We start from the raw sequence: 20,655 nt of genomic DNA on the forward strand, positions 1-20,655 counted from the left end.
GTGGAGTGGGCACTTAGTGGTGGGAGAGGGGTGGTGGAAGCTTTCTTATGGCAGGGGGAAGAATTTCCTCTAAATGCATTGATCTGCATTGTTATGCAAAAGTAATTAAACAACCACTAGTATCCTCGGCTGCAGTCCCTGAGGTACAAGATATGCTGTAAAGAAACTCAGGGATTAAAGAAAGAACGCTCACATTCTGCCTACAGCTGCCATTTCCAGCTGCCAATAAGAGCCATTAGGATTCTGTACCGGTGCTTCTTTAGAAAGTAAAAATGCAGTCTTGTTGCGAAGAGATACAGCAATGTAATCCATCTGTGTGGATACATTCTGTTTTTTTGCTGCCTTTGCTACAGTATTTGTCCAAACCCAGTAAATTACCCGTATTCAAAACAGCATTTTCTTAGCATACTGATCCTTTGTCTGTTAAACCATATGCATTTGGCAAATATGTAATTTTTCAATAGCAACTGGACGGGTTCCAAACTAATACCCATAATAAGCAGCTGGGCAGGAGAGCGGAGTGTCTTTTCACACTGACATTTGGATGGAGAAGAAGCAACCTAATAGACTCATTAGTGGAGTGCGTCTCTCTCTCTCGCTCTCTCTCTCCCTGGGGTAGGACCATCATGCTGGCTCGGAGTAAGGACACATTCCTCTCCCCCACTATTCTGGCAGACCAAACGAGTCATTAATCACTAGAGAGGAAGCCTGGGCAACTGGGTGAGACACACAGTGCTGACCAAGACATTAGCATACTTACAACTCGTAACTGAATTCCTATGGTGAGGTTGCTGCTGATCAGCAAAACGCAGGTTAACTGCTATTAAAAAGGGCAACGGGAAGTGAATGATTTAGCTGTAAAGTCAGCAGTGTATGTAAAAGTGAGATGAAACACCAAACTTTGTGCCTTTACCTGTAATATTACCCAGTGGCCTTCATGTGCAGCCAAGTCCAAAGCTTTTTCAGCCACTACCTCCTGGCCTTGGCCAAGAGACACGTTGTGGAAGTTTTTATTGTCAAATGTGTAGCCTAGCTTTCGACCTGCAAGACACAATTTCATTTCACAGCTACTTTACAAATGTTCATAGGAACTACTTAATTTATGCCTACTTTACTCATGTTCAAACAGTATATACAGTGGGGCAAAAAAGTATTTAGTCAGCCACCAATTGTGCAAGTTCTCCCACTTCAAAAGATGAGAGAGACCTGTAATTTTCATCATAGGTACACTTCAACTATGAGAGACAGAATGGGGGGAAAGAATCCAGGAAATCACATTGTAGGATTTTTAATGAATTAATTGTTAAATTCCTCGGTAAAATAAGTATTTAGTCACCTACAAACAAGCAAGATTTCTGGCTCTCACAGACCTGTAACAACTTCTTTAGGGCAATTCCATGTAAATGTCAACCTCACCATGCAAAAATAAAGCAACATGTAATGCATCAAAACCACTCCCAGAGATATCACCTAGGCCTGTATTTTACAGATGTGAATAAGTTGAACCAATTTGTAACCAACCTAATATGTCACTGTCAGTCTTTCTTTCTTATAATGTAAAACCCAAGCTAAAATCAACTTTGATCATGTACAATTCTATATTATTGCCACAAGCCACAGAAATGTATGCTAAAATCCACAAAACAGCAAAACAATAGCCATCCTAAATATTATTGAAGAACTTTGATAGTTTTAGCTGATATTTAGAGAGTTTTTCAAAGGGTTATGGTGGTTAAATTGCTGATTTTCTAAACATATGCCATGTCTATTTCAGACGCGTCACATCCATAACGGAATTTCGTCACATCCATAACGCTGACTTTTCCTTCCGAAACTCTGCATGAAGTACAAAATATTTTAAACAAAGATTTTTTAATATTCACCTTGGACCCCTCTATCAAACGGATATCTCCATTTTGACATTAGGTTTACAATTTCACAGAGTTTGATAAAAATGTACAGTCACCCAAGAAAAGTGATACTTTTTCCGTCACATCCATAACGCATCTTTTATTGGCATTTTCTGGCATGCCCTAGATGTACTATGGGAATTGTTCTTGTTCTATCACTTCTCCAGTATGGTACAGCCTTAAAATATGCAACACCTGTTTAAATACTGGGAGACAATAAAACATGCACTGGGTCATTTGTTGCCATTTTGAGATCAAGTGTCACGTCCATAACGCTGGAATTGCTCCTTAAGAGGCTCCTCTGTCCTCCACTCGTTACCTGTATTAATGGCACCTGTTTGAACTCGTTATCAGTATAAAAGACACCTGTCCACAACCTCAAACAGTCACACTCCAAACTCCACTATGGCCAAGACCAAAGAGCTGTCAAAGGACACCAGAAACAAAATTGTAGACCTGCACCAGGCTGGGAAGACTGAATCTGCAATAGGTAAGCAGCTTGGTGTGAAGAAATCAACTGTGGGAGCAATTATTAGAAAATGGAAGACATACAAGACCACTGATAATCTCTCTCGATCTGGGGCTCCACGCAAGATCTCACCCCGTGGGGTCAAAATGATCACAAGAACGGTGAGCAAAAATCCCAGAACCACACGGGGGGACCTAGTGAATGACCTGCAGAGAGCTGGGACCAAAGTAACAAAGGCTACCATCAGTAACACACTACGCCTCCAGGGGCTCAAATCCTGCAGTGCCAGACGTGTCCCCCTGCTTAAGCCAGTACATGTCCAGGCCCGTCTGAAGTTTGCTGGAGAGCATTTGGATGATCCAGAAGAGGATTGGGAGAATGTCATATGGTCAGATGAAACCAAAATAGAACTTTTTGGTAAAAACTCAACTTGTCGTGCTTGGAGGAGAAAGAATGCTGAGTTGCATCCAAAGAACACCATACCTACTGTGAAGCATGGGGGTGGAAACATCATGCTTTGGGGCTGTTTTTCTGCAAAGGGACCAGGACGACTGATCCATGTAAAGGAAAGAATGAATGGGGCCATGTATTGTGAGATTTTGAGTGAAAACCTCCTTCCATCAGCAAGGGCATTGAAGATGAAACATGGCTGGGTCTTTCAGCATGACAATGATCCCAAACACACCGCCCAGGCAACGAAGGAGTGGCTTCGTAAGAAGCATTTCAAGGTCCTGGAGTGGCCTAGCCAGTCTCCAGATCTCAACCCCATAGAAAATCTTTGGAGGGAGTTGAAAGTCCGTGTTGCCCAGTGACAGCCCCAAAACATCACTGCTCTAGAGGAGATCTGCATGGAGGAATGGGCCAAAATACCAGCAACAGTGTGTGAAAACCTTGTGAAGACTTACAGAAAACGTTTGACCTCTGTCATTGCCAACAAAGGGTATATAACAAAGTATTGAGATTAATTTTTGTTATTGACCAAATACTTATTTTCCACCATAATTTGCAAATAAATTCATTAAAAATCAGACAATGTGATTTTCTGGATTTTTTTTCCTCATTTTGTTTCTCATAGTTGAGGTATACCTATGATGAAAATTACAGGCCTCTCTCATCTTTTTAAGTGGGAGAACTTGCACAATTGGTGACTGACTAAATACTTTTTTGCCCCACTGTATGTATACACTCAGTATAATTACAATTGCCAGAGGATCTCTCTTTAAGAAGCATTCACTAATTTTACGTGGTGCACTACGGCTATGCTTCGATTACACACACTTGCACACACAGCCATGCCAAATCAATCTCTACAGTCTTCCTGGAGCCTCATAAGATGTACCCTTTCAAATCACATGATGCATGGCCAACCAGTGCAGGCGTCCTGATATAAGACGTCTATTTGTTCTTTAAATGAAAACTGGTATTTTCTGCTTCTGAAACATCTCCCAAAACAGCAGTCGATCAGCCACCATGGATTTAAACACGAGGCCATTAAAATGTTTCATTTGAATACTGTCAAGATGAAGAAAACAGAAAAAGAAGTCGAAGCAACTGTACCATGTTTCTCCACGTCCTTTAGTGGATCGACTCCAGGAGAGAGGATGAAAAATATGGGTGTGGCAGCTCCAGATTCTTCAAAGGAGATGGCAAAATCTACTGATCGACTCATCACGTACTTACTGCCCAGCTTTTCCTCCACAAAATCTCTGTCCAGAGAAACAGAGGTATTTCATTCAGAATGCATTTATAATATACTACACGAGGTCTGTCAAAATGACGATACATGTCACTAAGATATTTTAGAAAAAATGTGCATAGATAAAAAAAAAATAAAAAAGGTGTGCTCATGAAACATAATAGAACATCTTTAGGAGTCAAAAAAATTCCAAGACACTTCCTTCCACTATGCATGCAGCACATTTACACAAGGATCATTCTTGTAAGATTGACTGATTCTTATTTGATTAGGGTGTTGATTACTGACCTGACGGCATACGTCATTCTGTCGGGTCGCAGTGCTCGCATCATGCACAGCCTCTGCAGCGAGGTCTTGTTCTTCCACTCTTGAGGGAATTTCTCTTTCTCCGGACACTCCGACTCCACAAACTTCTTCCAGCTCTTTGCTGAACCTTCAATGTCCCGGTCCAAGTTACGGAATTCATCCATTGTACAAAGTGCCTGAGACGAAACATAAACCACCTGATTAGAGGATCAAAAAATCCTCAAAGAGTTCAGAGGCAGTTCATCTCATCTCATCTCATTATCTCTAGCCGCTTTATCCTGTTCTACAGGGTCGCAGGCAAGCTGGAGCCTATCCCAGCTGACTACGGGCGAAAGGCGGGGTACACCCTGGACAAGTCACCAGGTCATCACAGGGCTGACACATAGACACAGACAACCATTCACACTCACATTCACACCTACGGTCAATTTAGAGTCACCAGTTAACCTAACCTGCATGTCTTTGGACTGTGGGGGAAACCGGAGCACCCGGAGGAAACTCACGCGGACACGGGGAGAACATGCAAACTCCACACAGAAAGGCCCTCGCCGGCCCTGGGGCTCGAACCCGGACCTTCTTGCTGTGAGGCGACAGCGCTAACCACCACACCACCGTGCCGCCTCAGAGGCAGTTATTTATTAAATTAATTATGTTCCTATCACTAGTCCTGAAGTGGTTTATTCCCCTTATATCACAGTAATTTGTGGACTATGTCAATTATTTGTCAAACATTTTTTTCCAGTTAAAGTTGTTTTCAAACTTCCATGAAATGTGTTAGCTCCTGTTATTGCTTTCATTAGAGCATCTATAATTGTCAGATCCATGATGTTCTAGAAAATTAATCAACACCTTATGACCAATCAGATTTAGGAATTCATTAATGTCGTGGTATAAAAAGGTTATACATACCATGAAAGAATTTATACCACATTCAGAAAGGGAGATGCAAACTTGTGAACTAATATCAATGTTTTTTCAGTCAATTAATACACATTAATGAACATTTACTGGTGGATTTATTACACCAAATGTCTTGTTCCTTGTTACTCCTTTATTTTGTCCTAATGCTATGCAAATGTTTGTACTTAGTTGTATACTTATCATGCTTACTTTCATTTTAGAATTATAAAGCAGTACACATATCAACAGCACTGCCAACACTGACAGGTCAGAATGTTGTCTGTAAAAGAACCCGGTCAAAATTTAACTCTGATATTTTAAGGACATTAAGTATCTCTGTTGAATGATGTAAAGACATGTATGAATAGCAATGGTAAATATTTACATTAACTATAGACCCCTTGGATTGACATTACACTTATGTCGGCAACCGTTGCTACCCTTGTCCTGGGGGACAAGTGAACTTTGTTAACATACTGAATATACCGTAAGTGATATTGAAGATGTCAGACATCTGTAGTTCGAAGAAAACTACAGCTAGAAAGCTTTACTACTGGTTTACTTGGATAATTTAAGTCAGAAAGGAGCAAAGGATAGATGTATGCAGAAATTAGAGTTTATTAGTGGTTATGATCCGTACAAAATTCCTCAAAATGACTGGAGTGACGATGTAGATTTGTGGCCTAGTGTTACCTACCTAGATGTTGGAATGTACCTTTTCACTGTATTTTCTCTGTTTTAATTAAAAAGAAAATAACTTATTGTGGGGCGGCCGGTGGTGTAGTGGTTAGCACTATTGCCTCACAGCAAGAAGGTTCTGGTTTCAAGCCCAGTGGCCAACAGGGGCATTTCTGTGTAGACTTTGCATGTTCTCCCCGTGTCTGCGTGGGTTTCCTCCGGGTGCTCCCGTTTCCCCCACAGTCCAAAGACATGCAGTTTAGGTTAATTGGTGGCTCCAAATTGACTGTAGGTGTGAATGTGAGTGTGAATGGTTGTTTGTCTATGTGTCAGCCTTGCGATGACCTGGCGACTTGTCCAGGATATACCCTGCCTCTCGCCCATAGTCCGCTGGGATAGGCTCCAGCTTGCCTGCGACCCTGCACAGGATAAGCCATTACGGATAATGGATGGATGGATAACTTATCATTTGCTGAAAGAGAAGAGTAGAGAGGATTGAGAATCGAGCAGCTGTGGTTTATTTACACCCAATACTAAAACTTGTAGTGTCCTAGCAACCACCGCAGAGACACGTACAAAAAGCCCAAAAATTTCTACTTACCCGGGCAAAAACAATACAGCATTTATCTTGTAGTGCACTCAAAAAAACCAACATGGGTGTCTGTTACATGAACCTAAGTCTAACATGTAACGGTTGACATTTAGGTCACTCAACAAAATTGTTTCTGGCTAAGTTAACGCATTTAATTGGGTGGAAATACTTTCCATAATTTTATTACGTTCACTGAGCAAGTTATTTTTTTGAGTGTGTCTTGATCCCCAGATCTTTAACCCAGTCACATATAAAAAGTTATACATCTCCATGGTCTTCCAGGATTTCATCTTTTTATCCGTGTAGAACGATATCTGCAGCACCAGGTAGTTTGAGATGTGAGGGAATTCAACAGATGGATAATTTTTCAAATTATCAGAAAAATCCTTCTTTGTTAACGTGTAAGGCTCTATCCCATCACAAACAGCAACTTTCTGAAGGTATCTTGACCTCTATTGGTCAAGATACCTTCAGAAAGGTATATTGGCCTCTAAAGTGCGAAAATAGTCAAAGATGGTTTCACTAGCTCTTTGCATGCTGGCAGCCAAATCAGTTTGCCTGACCACACGTCATTCACTGGAAGTAAGCTCGCAAGCAAAAGTCACGTGACTGAACACGACTCATATTCTATTCCAGGTTAAACACTCACAAAGAATGACCGAAAAACCTTCAACTTCGTGGACTGTCACTGAAAAAATGGCAAGATCTTGGCCGCACACTGCGACTGTATAGCAGGTCTTGGAGAGAGCTGTTCTCACATTGCATCACTGTTATGGGTTCAAAGCTGGAGTGAAACAAAGGGATTCACTGACAGTTACAGATAAAAAGTCGCACTGGGTTCTTCCTACTATTGTGAAAAAAGTCTCCTACTCCTGGATCAGAGATATTTCCTTTCTAAAGAAATGCCCAAGTCAAGTTCCTAAACCACAATCAGAAGTTCAACACAAAGCTCCAGGGAGATGGTAATACTGTTTATCTTTTTCTCTATTTGAACGATTGGAACAACCAAAAACACCGCAAAAATGAGCCATATTTAAGGCAGATTAAGCTTTGCTTACAGAAAACATGGTGTCTGGTTGTCCCCCGGTCTAAATTATCATGTGATGCATGATGTTATGCACAAGGGGTCTATAAGCTATATCACTGGTCATCATCAGATACATCAAGTGTGTCCTTCTGCCTGAATTCGTAATTATTGTGTACTTTTTTTTTGTCACTGATGGATAGGTAGATGAACAGAGTGTGCATTACAGGGCACCTACAATTCAATTTAAATTTCACAGGCCCTAAAAATAGATTAAAACACATTATACACTATAATAATTTTGTAATACATGGTGTGCATTGTATATTACATGCACACAGGTGCTGTAATTGCTGAATGAACCATGTCGAATTGCTAAAGAAAAAAAACACTGGCAACAAAAGAAGTCCCAGGGAGGTTTGGGGGTGGGTGTTTGGGTGTTAATTTAATATAATGGCAAAGCAAATTGTCTTTATACTGTTTAAATTGCTGAGTAAACATTAGCAAGTTTCTTCACAATGAAGAGTTGCAAAGTGCTGATGGTGCAAAAGGAAAACCTTCATATTATGAAACTCTTTCTTATTCATAGAGGGCTCCAGAATTCTGAGCAACATTCATAAAAATTCAGAAAAAAAAACACCAGTAGAAACATCTTTATAACATCTTTATAGAAACATCAATCATTTTTCCCAAAAGTATACGTTCCAAAATAACTGACACTCCTATACTGCATATTTTCAACAATCAAAAACAAATGGTCATTTGTGTGTTTGGTTTTTTTTTTAATTTGCTCTAAATCCCCAGGGACTCTGTTACCCATACCCTGTTTCTATGCAGATTATATATGAGGATAGACACGTCTAAAATCCATTCATCATCAATTACTATGTGGAAAAAGCAACATTTAACGAAAAAAAAAGATGGTAGTTCAAATCAGATAATGGTTATAAAAATAGCTAAGCAGTTAAACTACAGTACCAGTCAGAAGTTTGGGCACCCCTTCTAATTCAATGGTTTTTCTTTATTTTTATTAATTAAAAGACACTTCATATCTTAAAGTAATAATGGATGTCATTTCTCTTTACTTAGTTGAGCAGTTCTTGACATAATATGGATTACTACAGTTGTGGAATAGGGCTATTTACTGTATTTTTATTATTTACTATTTACTGTTTGATCTCAAACACATTAAAAAGGCCAGAAATTGCACTAATTAACTTTTGACGAGACACACCTATTAATTGAAAAGCATTCCAGGTGACTACCTCATGAAGCTTGTTAAGATAATGCCAATAGTGTGCAAAGCATCATCAAATGAAATGGTGGCTACTTTAAAGAATCTAAAATATGAAACATTTTGTTTTTTAAACACTTTTTTGTTAACCACATAATTCCATATATGTTCCATATGTTGTTTCATAGTTTTGATGTCTTTAGTTTTGCTCTACAGTGTAGAAAATAGTCAAAATACAGAAAAACCTATGAATGAGTAGGTGTATCCAAACTTTTGACTGCTACTGTATCTTAAAAAAAATGAGGGCCATAACAAAAAGTTTCGCATCTGAAATAGTTGGAAGTTTGCCAGGAAACAGGCCCATAAACACATTGTCAGTTTATGCACTGCAGAAGATGGTGAAGGGCAAGAAACCCAAAGATTAAATTTTTAGAATTGTGTGTTACATCTATGCAGGAATCCACACCGAACTCCACTTCCCAGAACACACTGACCGCCACAGACTACAACACGCACACACTACACATGCTTTCACATTCACAGTCACCACACATTTAACCATGCACACCTCTTCATCATTTCACACAATCACAGCTCAGGGTATACAAGGACTCTTCCTACACAAGTCAACACTCGGTGTAATTGCTGCCAGATTTGACCAAGCTTTGATTGTTCACTAAAACTGTGGAATGGGATACTCAAAAAGCACATACACTACCATTCAAAAGTTTGGGGTCACCCAGCCAATTTTGTGTTTTCCATGAAAAGTGACACTTTTATTTACCACCATAAGTTGTAAAATGAATAGAAAATATAGTCAAGACATTTTTCTGGCCATTTTGAGCATTTAATTGACCCCACAAATGTGATGCTCCAGAAACTCAATCTGCTCAAAGGAAGGTCAGTTTTATAGCTTCTCTAAAGAGCTAAACTGTTTTCAGCTGCGCTAACATGATTGCACAAGGGTTTTCTAATCATCCATTAGCCTTCTGAGGCAATGAGCAAACACATTGTACCATTAGAACACTGGAGTGAGAGTTGCTGGAAATGGGCCTCTATACACCTATGGAGATATTGCACCAAAAACCACACATTTGCAGCTAGAATAGTCATTTACCACATTAGCAATGTATAGAGTGGATTTCTGATTAAAGTGATCTTCATTGAAAAGAACAGTGCTTTTCTTTCAAAAATAAGGACATTTCAAAGTGACCCCAAACTTTTGAACGGTAGTGTATGTGATTGTCAGGTGTTCACAAACGCTTGGCCATATAGTGCAAGCAAGCAAGCAAGCAGCCTTTATTTGTCACACATACCGTACACTCAAGCACACAGTGAAATTTGTCCTCTGCATTCAACCTATCTGAAGCAGTGAACACACACATGCACATACAAGTGAGCAATGAGCACACACACACACACATACCCAGAGCAGTGGGTAGCTATGCTGCAGCACCCAAGGAACAGTTACTGTAGGGGTTAGGTGCCTTGCTCAAGGGCACTTCAGCCCAAGGCTACCCCACGTTAACCTAACCACATGCCTTTGGACTGTGGGGGAAACCGGAGCACCCGGAGGAAACCCATGCAGACACGGGGAGAACATGCAAACGCCACACACAAAGGCCCCTGTTGGCCGCTGGGCTTGAACCCAGAACCTTCTTGCTATGAGGCGACAATGCTAACCACTATACCACCGTGCTGACCCTCTAGAGACTGCTGGTAGTGAAAATCCCAGGAAATAATCAGCTTCTGAAATACTCTAACCAGAGCATCTGGTATCAACATCCATGTCACGATCAAAGTCAGAGAGATCACACCTTTTCTCAATTCTGATGTTTGATGGGAACATTACCTGAAGCCCTAGACCTGTACCTGCTTGACTGATAGTTTGTATTATACTGCCACATGATTGGCTGATTAGATAACTGCATAAACGTGCAGGTGTTCCTAATTTTGGCAGCAGAAGACCACATAGAAAATCTGGGCTTTGACTGATTGATTGATTCTTTCCATTTAAACTTGGAAATAAAAAGGTTTTAGAATTTTGAAATATTTAAAACAAAGAAAGCAAATGTTCATTATCCCATTTTAATATTCAGGATTCTGAACCATTTCTAGGTCCCTATTTTAATGTAAAGCAAATTTGTGATATTGACCATGTTAAAATCTTAGTAAATATAATGTTTAGCGAAGTTTGTATCTTAGCTCAAAGCTGTATTAATACATTTTCCCCTTTAATGATTGTTGTTGCCTATAAGATAGTTATATATCAGCTAACTTTACATTTTATTCTGCTATCTTAAATGCAGTAGTTAGTTCTCAAATACAGACACAATACTACTTTATATATAAAATCTAAAAAGCATAGTGGGTCCATCGGGCATTACGACAGCTGTGTTGCAGCTTGTGGACAGGACAGTTAAGCAAACTCAGTCATTTTAGAACACCTTCTAAAATAATGCATCTTTATGTCAAGGATTTAATTTAAATATTAACAAGCTCTGAAACATCACGGATATACTTGCCATTAAGATTCAGCTTACTGCTTATCAGATCTGACAAGTGGGTAAACTTTTGCTCTGCATCGCCCTTGGAAATGCTTGGCACTAATGCTATTCTGTGTGTCATGTGCATCTGAGATTCCAAAAATGGTTGAAAAGGAAAATTTCCAGAACAGCTGGGTTGAGTCATGCATGAAGAATATAATTTTTTTCCTCAAGTTCCTGCGCATACTTGGGTGGGTGATGTAACTCTGATGCAAGTCGTAATTTAAGGTGCAAATACACATTTTACAGATTGCATATGAAACAAATAAGAAGTAAATGACATCTCGGTGCGCGTGCCGAATGACTACTGATGTTTTACCTTGATCCCTCCCCATGAATGATGAGACAGGAAGTCGACAGGGGATGTAACACCAGGCTGGACGGGATACCTCAGCAGAAAATCCAGCTCATTAGAGTTGATTTCCTTATTCATCAGTAAAATCTGTGGAGAAAAGACAGCGAGAGAGAGCGCAAAAGAGAGAGAGAGGGAGAGAGAAATGTTAGGCAAAAGATGCTTGAAGACACTGACAGATCTAACGTGGGAAATACCCTACCTGAAATGCGAGCTGTGCCATGTAAGTGAGTTTGTCGCATTCAAAAAGGCCACGGGTGGTATACTGAAACACAGAGAACGTGATGCTGTCGATCAGATTTAATACCCTCTGCTTCAACTCCTCATCTGGGCCTGCCTTCATTACAGCTTTCTGGAATACCACACTGAAAGCCTGGCAGTACACACACACATACACACACACACACACACACACACACACAAAAGAAGACAAAAGTCTAGATCATAAACCAGCTCCAAACATTTTCATTGCTGAGCAATTAATCATTATGCCGTTTTACCTCAACATTAAATGAGCCATTTTAGAAGGCAGTTTTTATGGAAGTTTGTATGCGCTTCTGCTCATTTCCCCTGCATAAATTTGTATAAAAGGACAAAGCAATTATTTTGTGATAGCTGAAGATTGTATTTTGTCACAGCATGGTGATTGTCTCAAAATATGAAAACGTCACTGAACAAAGACGACAAGCAACTTAATTAAGTGTTTTTAATCTATCTTCCACTAATGCTCACAAAACTCCTCTTCTGATAGCTGACACCTTGTCAGAGTCAAACTCCCCATTTCATTACAGCAAGCTCATGATTGTTTGCAGATGCTGACAGAGCAGTCTATTAAATGTCATATTTCAACAGCTGAAAGAGCGATGGAGCGCACTGGAGAGGAGGTAGAACTCAAAGAGTGAGACAGAGGAAGAAGAGTAAGAGGGACTTGTGCTTGGAGAGAGTGCACAAAAATTTCAGTGTCAGTAGTGAGGGCTACCTTAAGAGCAAATTGGTACATTGGATGGATTTTATTGAGGTCGTTCATAATGAAGTAGAGGACAGAGGCACGGGCAGCTGCCGGACGGTAGTGCTCTCTCGCCTCATTGATTTTAGCTTCTGTCACCTTTGCCTCTTTCACCTGGAATCACTCACACACACACACACACACACACACACACACACACACACACACACACACACACACACACACAAAGACCCTTGTGAGCACCTTCCAGTGACAATTATTAATCCAATAATTAAGTCTCTATTACACATTAATCTACCTTTAACCATAACTTCAGTTACTAAATGGAAACTGTTTGGCTCCAGTATTATTTATTTTACGTTGGATTTCTCAATGGAACGTCACTGGAAAATCATGAGCAAGAAAACTCTGACTTAAAGGAACAGTCCACCGTACTTCCATAATGAAATATGCTCTTATCTGAATTGAGACGAGCTGCTCCGTACCTCTCCGAGCTTTGCGCAACCTCCCAGTCAGTCAGATGCAGTCAGACGCACTGTCACTCCTGTTAGAAATGTAGCTAGGCTCAGCATGGCCAATGGTATTTTTTGGGGCTGTAGTTAGATGCGACCAAACTCTTCCACGTTTTTCCTGTTTACATAGGTTTATATGACCAGTGATATGAAAAAAGTTCAGTTACACAAATTGAAACGTGGCGATTTTCTATGCTATGGAAAGGCCGCACTATAATGACAGGCGTACTAACACCTTCTGCACGCTTCGGCAGCGCATTGATATCTGAGCTCCGTATCAATGCGCTGTCGAAGCGCGCAGAAGGTGTTAGTACGCCTGTCATTATAGTGCGGACTTTCCATAGCATAGAAAATCGCCACGTTTCAATTTGTGTAACTGAACTTTTTTCATATCACTGGTCATATAAACCTATGTAAACAGGAAAAACGTGGAAGAGTTTGGTCGCATCTAACTACAGCCCCAAAAAATACCATTGGCCATGCTGAGCCTAGCTACATTGCTAACAGGAGTGACAGCGCGTCTGACTGCGTCTGACTGACTGGGAGGTCGCGCAAAGCTCGGAGAGGTACGGAGCAGCTTGTCTCAGTTCAGATAAGAGCATATTTCATTATGGAAGTACGGTGGACTGTTCCTTTAATGAAACACTTTACAATCATGCAGAGGTGGACAGTAACGAAGTGCATTTACTTGAGTACTGTACTTAAGTACACTTTTTGAGTATCTGTACTTGAGTATTTTTTAGGCAACTTATGACTTTAACTTTACTACATTTGAAAGACAAATATCGTACTTTTTACTCCACAGAGCACATCACAGCCTACAAAAACTTGCCATCCGACCTGCGGAAGCATATTGAGGTATATAAACGTTTTATTCCAAGAGAAAGTTTGCAATGAAGTTGTATGTGCTTTTAGAGCTAGCGATAATGTAGCAATAGCTGTGCAGTCTGGTGAGTCAAATGACTTTCTGTGGATGTGCTCACAGAAAGTCATTTGTGACATCACCTTGTCCACAGCTAACAATAACACATAGCTAGTTAACTTGGACACTGTTAGTTAGCATGTAAACACAGAGTTACGCTAACATGAATAACATTAACTTATCTGAAGTCCTTTCAAAAATATCTCATCTCATTATCTCTAGTCGCTTTATCCTGTTCTACAGGGTCATAGGCAAGCTGGAGCCTATCCCAGCTGACTACGGGCGAAAGGCGGGGTACACCCTGGACAAGTCGCCAGGTCATCACAGGGCTGACACATAGACACAGACAACCATTCACACCTACAGTCAATTTAGAGTCACCAGTTAACCTAACCTGCATGTCTTTGGACTGTGGGAGAAACCGGAGCACCCAGAGGAAACCCATGCGAACAACATGCAAACTCTGCACAGAAAGGCCCTCGCTAGCCACGGGGCTTGAACCCAGACCTTCTTACTGTGAGGCAACAGTGCTAACCACTACCCCACCGTGCCACCCCCCTTTCAAAAATATGTTTTAGCATAATCTTGCCAAATAAACAAAATGTAGAAATCTTTCTTTTCTAGTACCGTTAGCTACCCAATATGATTTCGAGTTTGAAAAGAGTTTGCTAGTATGTCAGGTGGAGGTTCACTGACTAGCTAGCTTAACATTAAACCACCATGATTCATATGTGCATGAATACATACAATTAAAGCATATATGCAGAGCCATGTCCTCACTTTTGTTTATAAATGCCTTGAGACCTCAAGAATGGCATAGGAATAGTTTTAAGCATTAACAATAAATCTAATATAGTAATTTTTACGATTAAAGTGATTTATATAGGTAGCTGTCTGAGTGAATGACCTTGACGTCCATAAAGTCACAGCAGGAAGTCTATCGGTCTCATCACCATTTCCGCTATACTAAAACGCAGAGCTGACTGCAACTCCGATCCTCCATTTTGAGCTAATTTATCACCATGTCACATAGATGTGTTGCTGGCCGGTGCAGCAACATGACAGAAGATGGATTTATGTTGCATTCATGGCCCAAGAATGTTCAAACTGCAAAGATTTGGATGCGTTTTGCGAGAAGTTCACGGGCACATTGGGCGGCTATGAAGTGGTCTCTCCTCTGCTCTGCACATTTTACTTACGACTCGTATGAAACCTCTGATCTGTTGAGGAGCATTGGCTATAAGCCCTGTATTGAAAGAGGGTGCAGTACCAACAATTAAAGGAAAAGAAAACAAGAAAAGGAAAGTAGGCGGCACGGTGGTGTAGTGGTTAGCGCTGTCACCTCACAGCAAGAAGGTCCTGGGTTCGAGCCCCGGGGCCGGCGAGGGCCCTTCTGTGTGGAGTTTGCATGTTCTCCCCGTGTCCGCGTGGGTTTCCTCCGGGTGCTCTGGTTTCCCCCACAGTCCAAAGACATGCAGGTTAGGTTAACTGGTGACTCTAAATTGACCGTAGGTGTGAATGTGAGTGTGAATGGTTGTCTGTGTCTATGTGTCAGCCCTGTGATGACCTGGCGACTTGTCCAGGGTGTACCCCGCCTTTCGCCCGTAGTCAGCTGGGATAGGCTCCAGCTTGCCTGCGACCCTGTAGAAGGATAAAGCGGCTAGAGATAATGAGATGAGAAAAGGAAAGTATTTATTTACTTATTTATTTTTTAAAGGAAAGTGAGTTCAGTTGCACCAGTTCTCCCGGAGTGAGCCAAGGGTTGTTGGTAAAACCCGGGACGGAACGGGATGGGACATATCGCTCGGGCAGTGACCTCCCTGCGGTTGTTGCTAAAACCGGTGACATCCCGTTCCATCCCGGGTTTTAGTAATTGCCTGAGCCGAGCAGTAATAGCAGAGTACTCGGTAATGGTGAAAATGGAGAATGAGCGGAGCAGCCGTCTTATTTCTGTGCTGGATATTGCTGCCATCTCGACCTTACGTGGAAGAAGTGAATAAACGGAGAACTGAACAAGCAACTGAACGTCAGATTGCTTCAAAACAATCGGCCACAAGATCGGCCTTCAAGAAGCGAGAACACAGACGGGTAAGCTCCGACTCTTATTTGGATACAAAACAACAAAAACAACACACATTCTTTACCTGCATTTAGATTAATACATGTAACTTGTATTGTGTGTTTAAGTTAAGTTACCAGTATAAGATTATTTAATTTGCTTCAGAATGTGATTGTCTCAGTTCATCTGATTATTTAATGAGCCTTTTACGTTTTATCAGTGAAAATGCATGCATGTACATGTATGTTGCACAAGTTATAACACCTATCCTGTTTTAATGAGAGTCAACCCATAATCAATGAAGTCAAATCAGCCTTAGTTGAGCAAGTCGGTAACGGTATTTCTTACTTTCACCATAAATTTTTATTTATATGACATTGGTCTATAGCTGTCAAAGGCCTCGGCCTTAAAACCGGTTACCGCTGTGACATCACGCACTCAGGGCTGGCTGGCTCAGCAGGGCAGCTCAAATGCCAACTTTGCGGTTGATTTTAACTCTCAAAAATATATTTTTTTAAATTCCCATTTATGCAGCACACAAGAGTCAAGGATGGAGATACTATCCACTCAGAAATGTATTTAAAAATAAAAGCTCTGCATATCTCCTTTAAGCATACACACACACGCACAAGAGACCAGTGAGATGGACAGTATTGTACTAGTCAGTCACAACAAATTGTTGGAATTTTTTGTTTTGATGGCAGATGATGGTCTTGCATTTATTTATTTATTTATTTATTTATTTATTTATTTATTTATTTATTTTTGTCTTGCTGAAAGCAGTGTTGCTGTTGGGCAGTTATTAAGCTTGAGGTGTGGACCTGGGTTTTAAGCAGGTTGGATTGTCATTTTTACTTTCTGAGCAAGCTGCATTTACAGCTATTCCACTGTCTTCCTGATTAACATACACATACGTACATGTGTGCACACACTGCCAGAGCTGGGTCAGAACACTACCATGCTGCTTTGTGGGGGTGGGGAGGAGTATTACAATTAAAAAAAAATTACAATGACTCCTTATCAGTTCAGTTGTGCTTCCTTTTGTAATATTCTACCAGATGTTGATTCTACAGGTTCTACAAGCTAGTCAGTAAATCCAGTCAGTTGCTTCAGCGGCATTAGGTTTTGTAAGCATTGTGGCGATAATACAACAATACGTTGACAGAAAATGTACTTTTAATACTTAAGTATTTTTAAAAGCAAGTACTTCAGTACTTTAACTGAAGTAAAAATTTGACTGTACAACTTTCACTTGTATCGGAGTAACATTTGACCAGCGGTATCTGTACTTTGACTGAAGTATTGAAGTTGGGTACTTTGTCCACCTCTGCAATCAGGTTATTGACGTTATGATTCTATTTATACTGAGTGAACTGAGCAACCTTCTCTTCGATCTCGGCAGCTGTGCGTTTGGTTGTCTCCAAGTTCTCAACCAGTTCTGTGTCTCCCAGAAAATTTCCAGAAGCTGAAGACAGGCGTGAGAGGAGGTTGTCTTCCAGAGTTTTCAAAGTGATTTTGAAGCCGTTCTGCTGCTTTGTGAGGTCCGACTGAAAAAAAACCCACAAAAATATGCAGCGATTAAACTACTGACCTGTGTGAAAAGTAAGTCAGGCCTAAAGCAAAGGTTAGACAAGCTGTGTGTGTCAGACAGCTCAAAGATTACAACAGTCAATACATACTGCATCTGCAAGCAGCAAATATGTTTTAAAAAAACAAAAAAGGTCTGAGAGGATTAACTTTGCTTCCTCTTAGCATCACATGCAATAACTTCCATATGGACTTTTTAGGCTCCCCGTGACAGGATAGCTCCTTCAACAAATTTTTGATAATGAAACAGATATCTTAGTTTCAGATATGAATATCTCTCTCTCTCTCTCTCTCTCTCACACACACACACACACACACACACACACACACACACACACACACACACACACACTTTAATTCTTTAAGATTCAAGGAACAGGTTTAGCAAGGTGGTGAGAGAAGCTAAATGACTCTACTCTGAGGCTACATCCACACGACAATGGCAACGAGATTTTTTTTTTTTAAATATCGCGTCCACATGGGCAACGGATCAGTAAAATATCAGGTTCATATGGAAACGCAACGCTTGCTGAAAATGATGCAATGCACATGCCACACCACTACGTGCACTGTAAGACGGTCCCATCGGAGACACCAGAGCAATAGAAGTAGACGCATGCGCATAACTGCGCATGCACACAGTGACTATCCCTGTCACTGTCACACGCACACACTTTCTCACTCCCTATCCTATTTACAAAAATATTTCGTAAGCGCATTTCATGAACCAAGTTATAGGATTTGTTGACAACTCGCATCGAGTTTGTTACACTTCTACCCGGCGTGAAGCACATGTGGTTGTGACGTCATCGTAAACAAATCCGTTCTACTCATCCAGACGACTTCGCAACGGCTCCGTTCCCAGATTTTTCCACTCTGGAACCCGTTCTCAAAAGATTTCGTTTTGGGGCACCCAAAATGCCGGTGCCGTGTGGACGCCAGGCCGAAACGATAAACAATTTTATCAGATTCACCTGAATCCGTTGCCGTGTGGACAGGGCCTGAGAATCTCCAGTATCAGTTCTCAGCCAGTGACTCTGCGTCTGTCTGGAAAGGGCTCAGACAGATCACAAACTACAGCCCCCCACTCTGTCAACAACTTGCACCTGGCCAACCAACTGAATGACTTCTACTGTCATTTTGCAAGGCAGTGGGACTGTCCTGATATCATCCCCTGCGACTCCACACACCAGCTCCTGCCCACCTCATCTGCTGCCGGGGACTCTTTAAAACCTCACACCTTGGAGGCCCCCACCCCTCCCCCTCCACCCCTCCCCCTCCACCACAGCCACAACTCCTTAATTAGACTCCATTCTCTTTAAGAAGCGTAACCCCTGCAAAGCAGCAGGTCCTGACTCTGTCTCACCATTTACCCTGAAGCACTGTGCTGATAAGCTGTCTCTGGTGTTCACAGACATCTTCAACACCTCACTAGAGACATCCCATATGCCAGCCTGCTTCAAGGCCTCCACCATTATCCTCATCTCCAAAAAAACAAGATCACAGAATTAAATGACTACAGACCCATCGCCCTTAATTCTTTGGTTATAAACTTCTTTGAGCAGCTTGTGCTTCACCACCTTACAGCCATCACTGACCCAATCCTGGACCCCTTGCAGTTCGCCTAAAGAGCCAACAGATCTGCAGGCCATACTGTCTACATGGCTCTTCATTTCATCCTCCAGAACCTGGACTCCTTAGGAACCTATGCTAGGATCCTGTTTGTGGATTTCAGTTCTGCCTTCAACACCATCATCCCGGCTCTTCTGCAGGACAAGCTGTCCCAGCTGAGCGTACCTGACTCCACCTACAGGTGGATCACTGACTTCCTGTCTGACAGGAAGCAGCATGTGAAGCTGGGGAAACACAGCTCTGACTCCCAGACCATAAGCACCAGATCCCCCTCAAGACTGCATCCTTTCTCCTCGACTCTTCTCCCTGTACACCAACAGCTGCACCTCCAGTCATCAGTCTGTCAAGTTCCTGAAGTTTGTAGACAACACCACCCTCACTGGACTCATCTCTGATGAGGATGAGCCTGCCTACAGATGGGACATCGGCCATCTGGTGTCCTGGTGCAGACAGAACAACTTAGAGCTTAATGCTCTAAAGACAGTGAAGATGATTGTAGACTTCAGGTGGAGCTCTGCCACACCCTCCCCCATCACCCTGGTTGACCCCCTAGTAACCTCTGTGGTGTTCATCTCTAAACTGTGATTTTGCATGTCTCATGGTCAAGTCATACATTTTCATTCTGTGAACTTTTATTGCACATTCCGGCACACTGTACAGCTTGGTTATTTATTTAACCCATTGCACGTATTCTCTTCTTCTCACAAAACCATGTTTGGTTGTTAAATATGGTTATTGAACAAACATGGTCCCTCCTGACCAATCACTGATCACCACTGTTTGTCCCATTCCCTCGGGTCTTTGTTCGTTTTGGAGATATTACATTTAGCATTTTATAATTACTAGCAGCAAGTATGCATTTTCCTTCATGGTAATTACATAGGTCGTTTTTTATTTTATTTTATTAATTGCATAGATGTATTAAAAAACGAGGTACACAGAACTGCAGCATGTTGAGAAGACAAAGCTTGGCCCCAGAAACAGTTTTATGTGACAAGCAGATAAGACTTGGTCCATTTATGGAGACTTTTTAAAACCATTAATAATGCAGGCTCCACCTGTAGGCTATCTTGGCTTTCTATTGGAACTCACTTACATTCAAAGGTCAATGACCTTGACCTTATACATACAGTAACCTTTAGCTAAAAAGGTGAAAGAAGCCTTTATCGTCTTTAATGAGTCAGTAACTACAGAGTAAGTCTGTCTTGTATACAGTGGAGCAAAAAAGTATTTAGTCAGTCACCAATTGTGCAAGTTCTCCCACTTAAA

The 20,655-nt window shown here is 41.3% G+C and overlaps 1 protein-coding gene across 1 annotated transcript in view; it reads right to left on the bottom strand.

Moving 5' to 3' along the window:
* The window catches only part of dnah9 (dynein, axonemal, heavy chain 9), a 212,060-nt gene that overhangs the window by 32,703 nt on the left and 158,702 nt on the right, over positions 1–20,655 (bottom strand). Inside the window, exons 56-62 of the mRNA XM_060939807.1 lie at positions 17,550–17,714; positions 12,687–12,827; positions 11,910–12,080; positions 11,675–11,797; positions 4,364–4,557; positions 3,937–4,085; positions 914–1,041 (exon numbers count right to left, since the gene is read on the bottom strand). Of these exons, the coding sequence (XP_060795790.1) occupies positions 914–1,041; positions 3,937–4,085; positions 4,364–4,557; positions 11,675–11,797; positions 11,910–12,080; positions 12,687–12,827; positions 17,550–17,714 (1,071 nt within the window). The remainder of the gene's footprint in view (positions 1–913; positions 1,042–3,936; positions 4,086–4,363; positions 4,558–11,674; positions 11,798–11,909; positions 12,081–12,686; positions 12,828–17,549; positions 17,715–20,655) is intronic.

This window comes from Neoarius graeffei, chromosome 14 (genome assembly GCF_027579695.1).
Source record: "Neoarius graeffei isolate fNeoGra1 chromosome 14, fNeoGra1.pri, whole genome shotgun sequence".
Classification (NCBI taxonomy): Eukaryota; Metazoa; Chordata; class Actinopteri; order Siluriformes; family Ariidae; genus Neoarius; species Neoarius graeffei.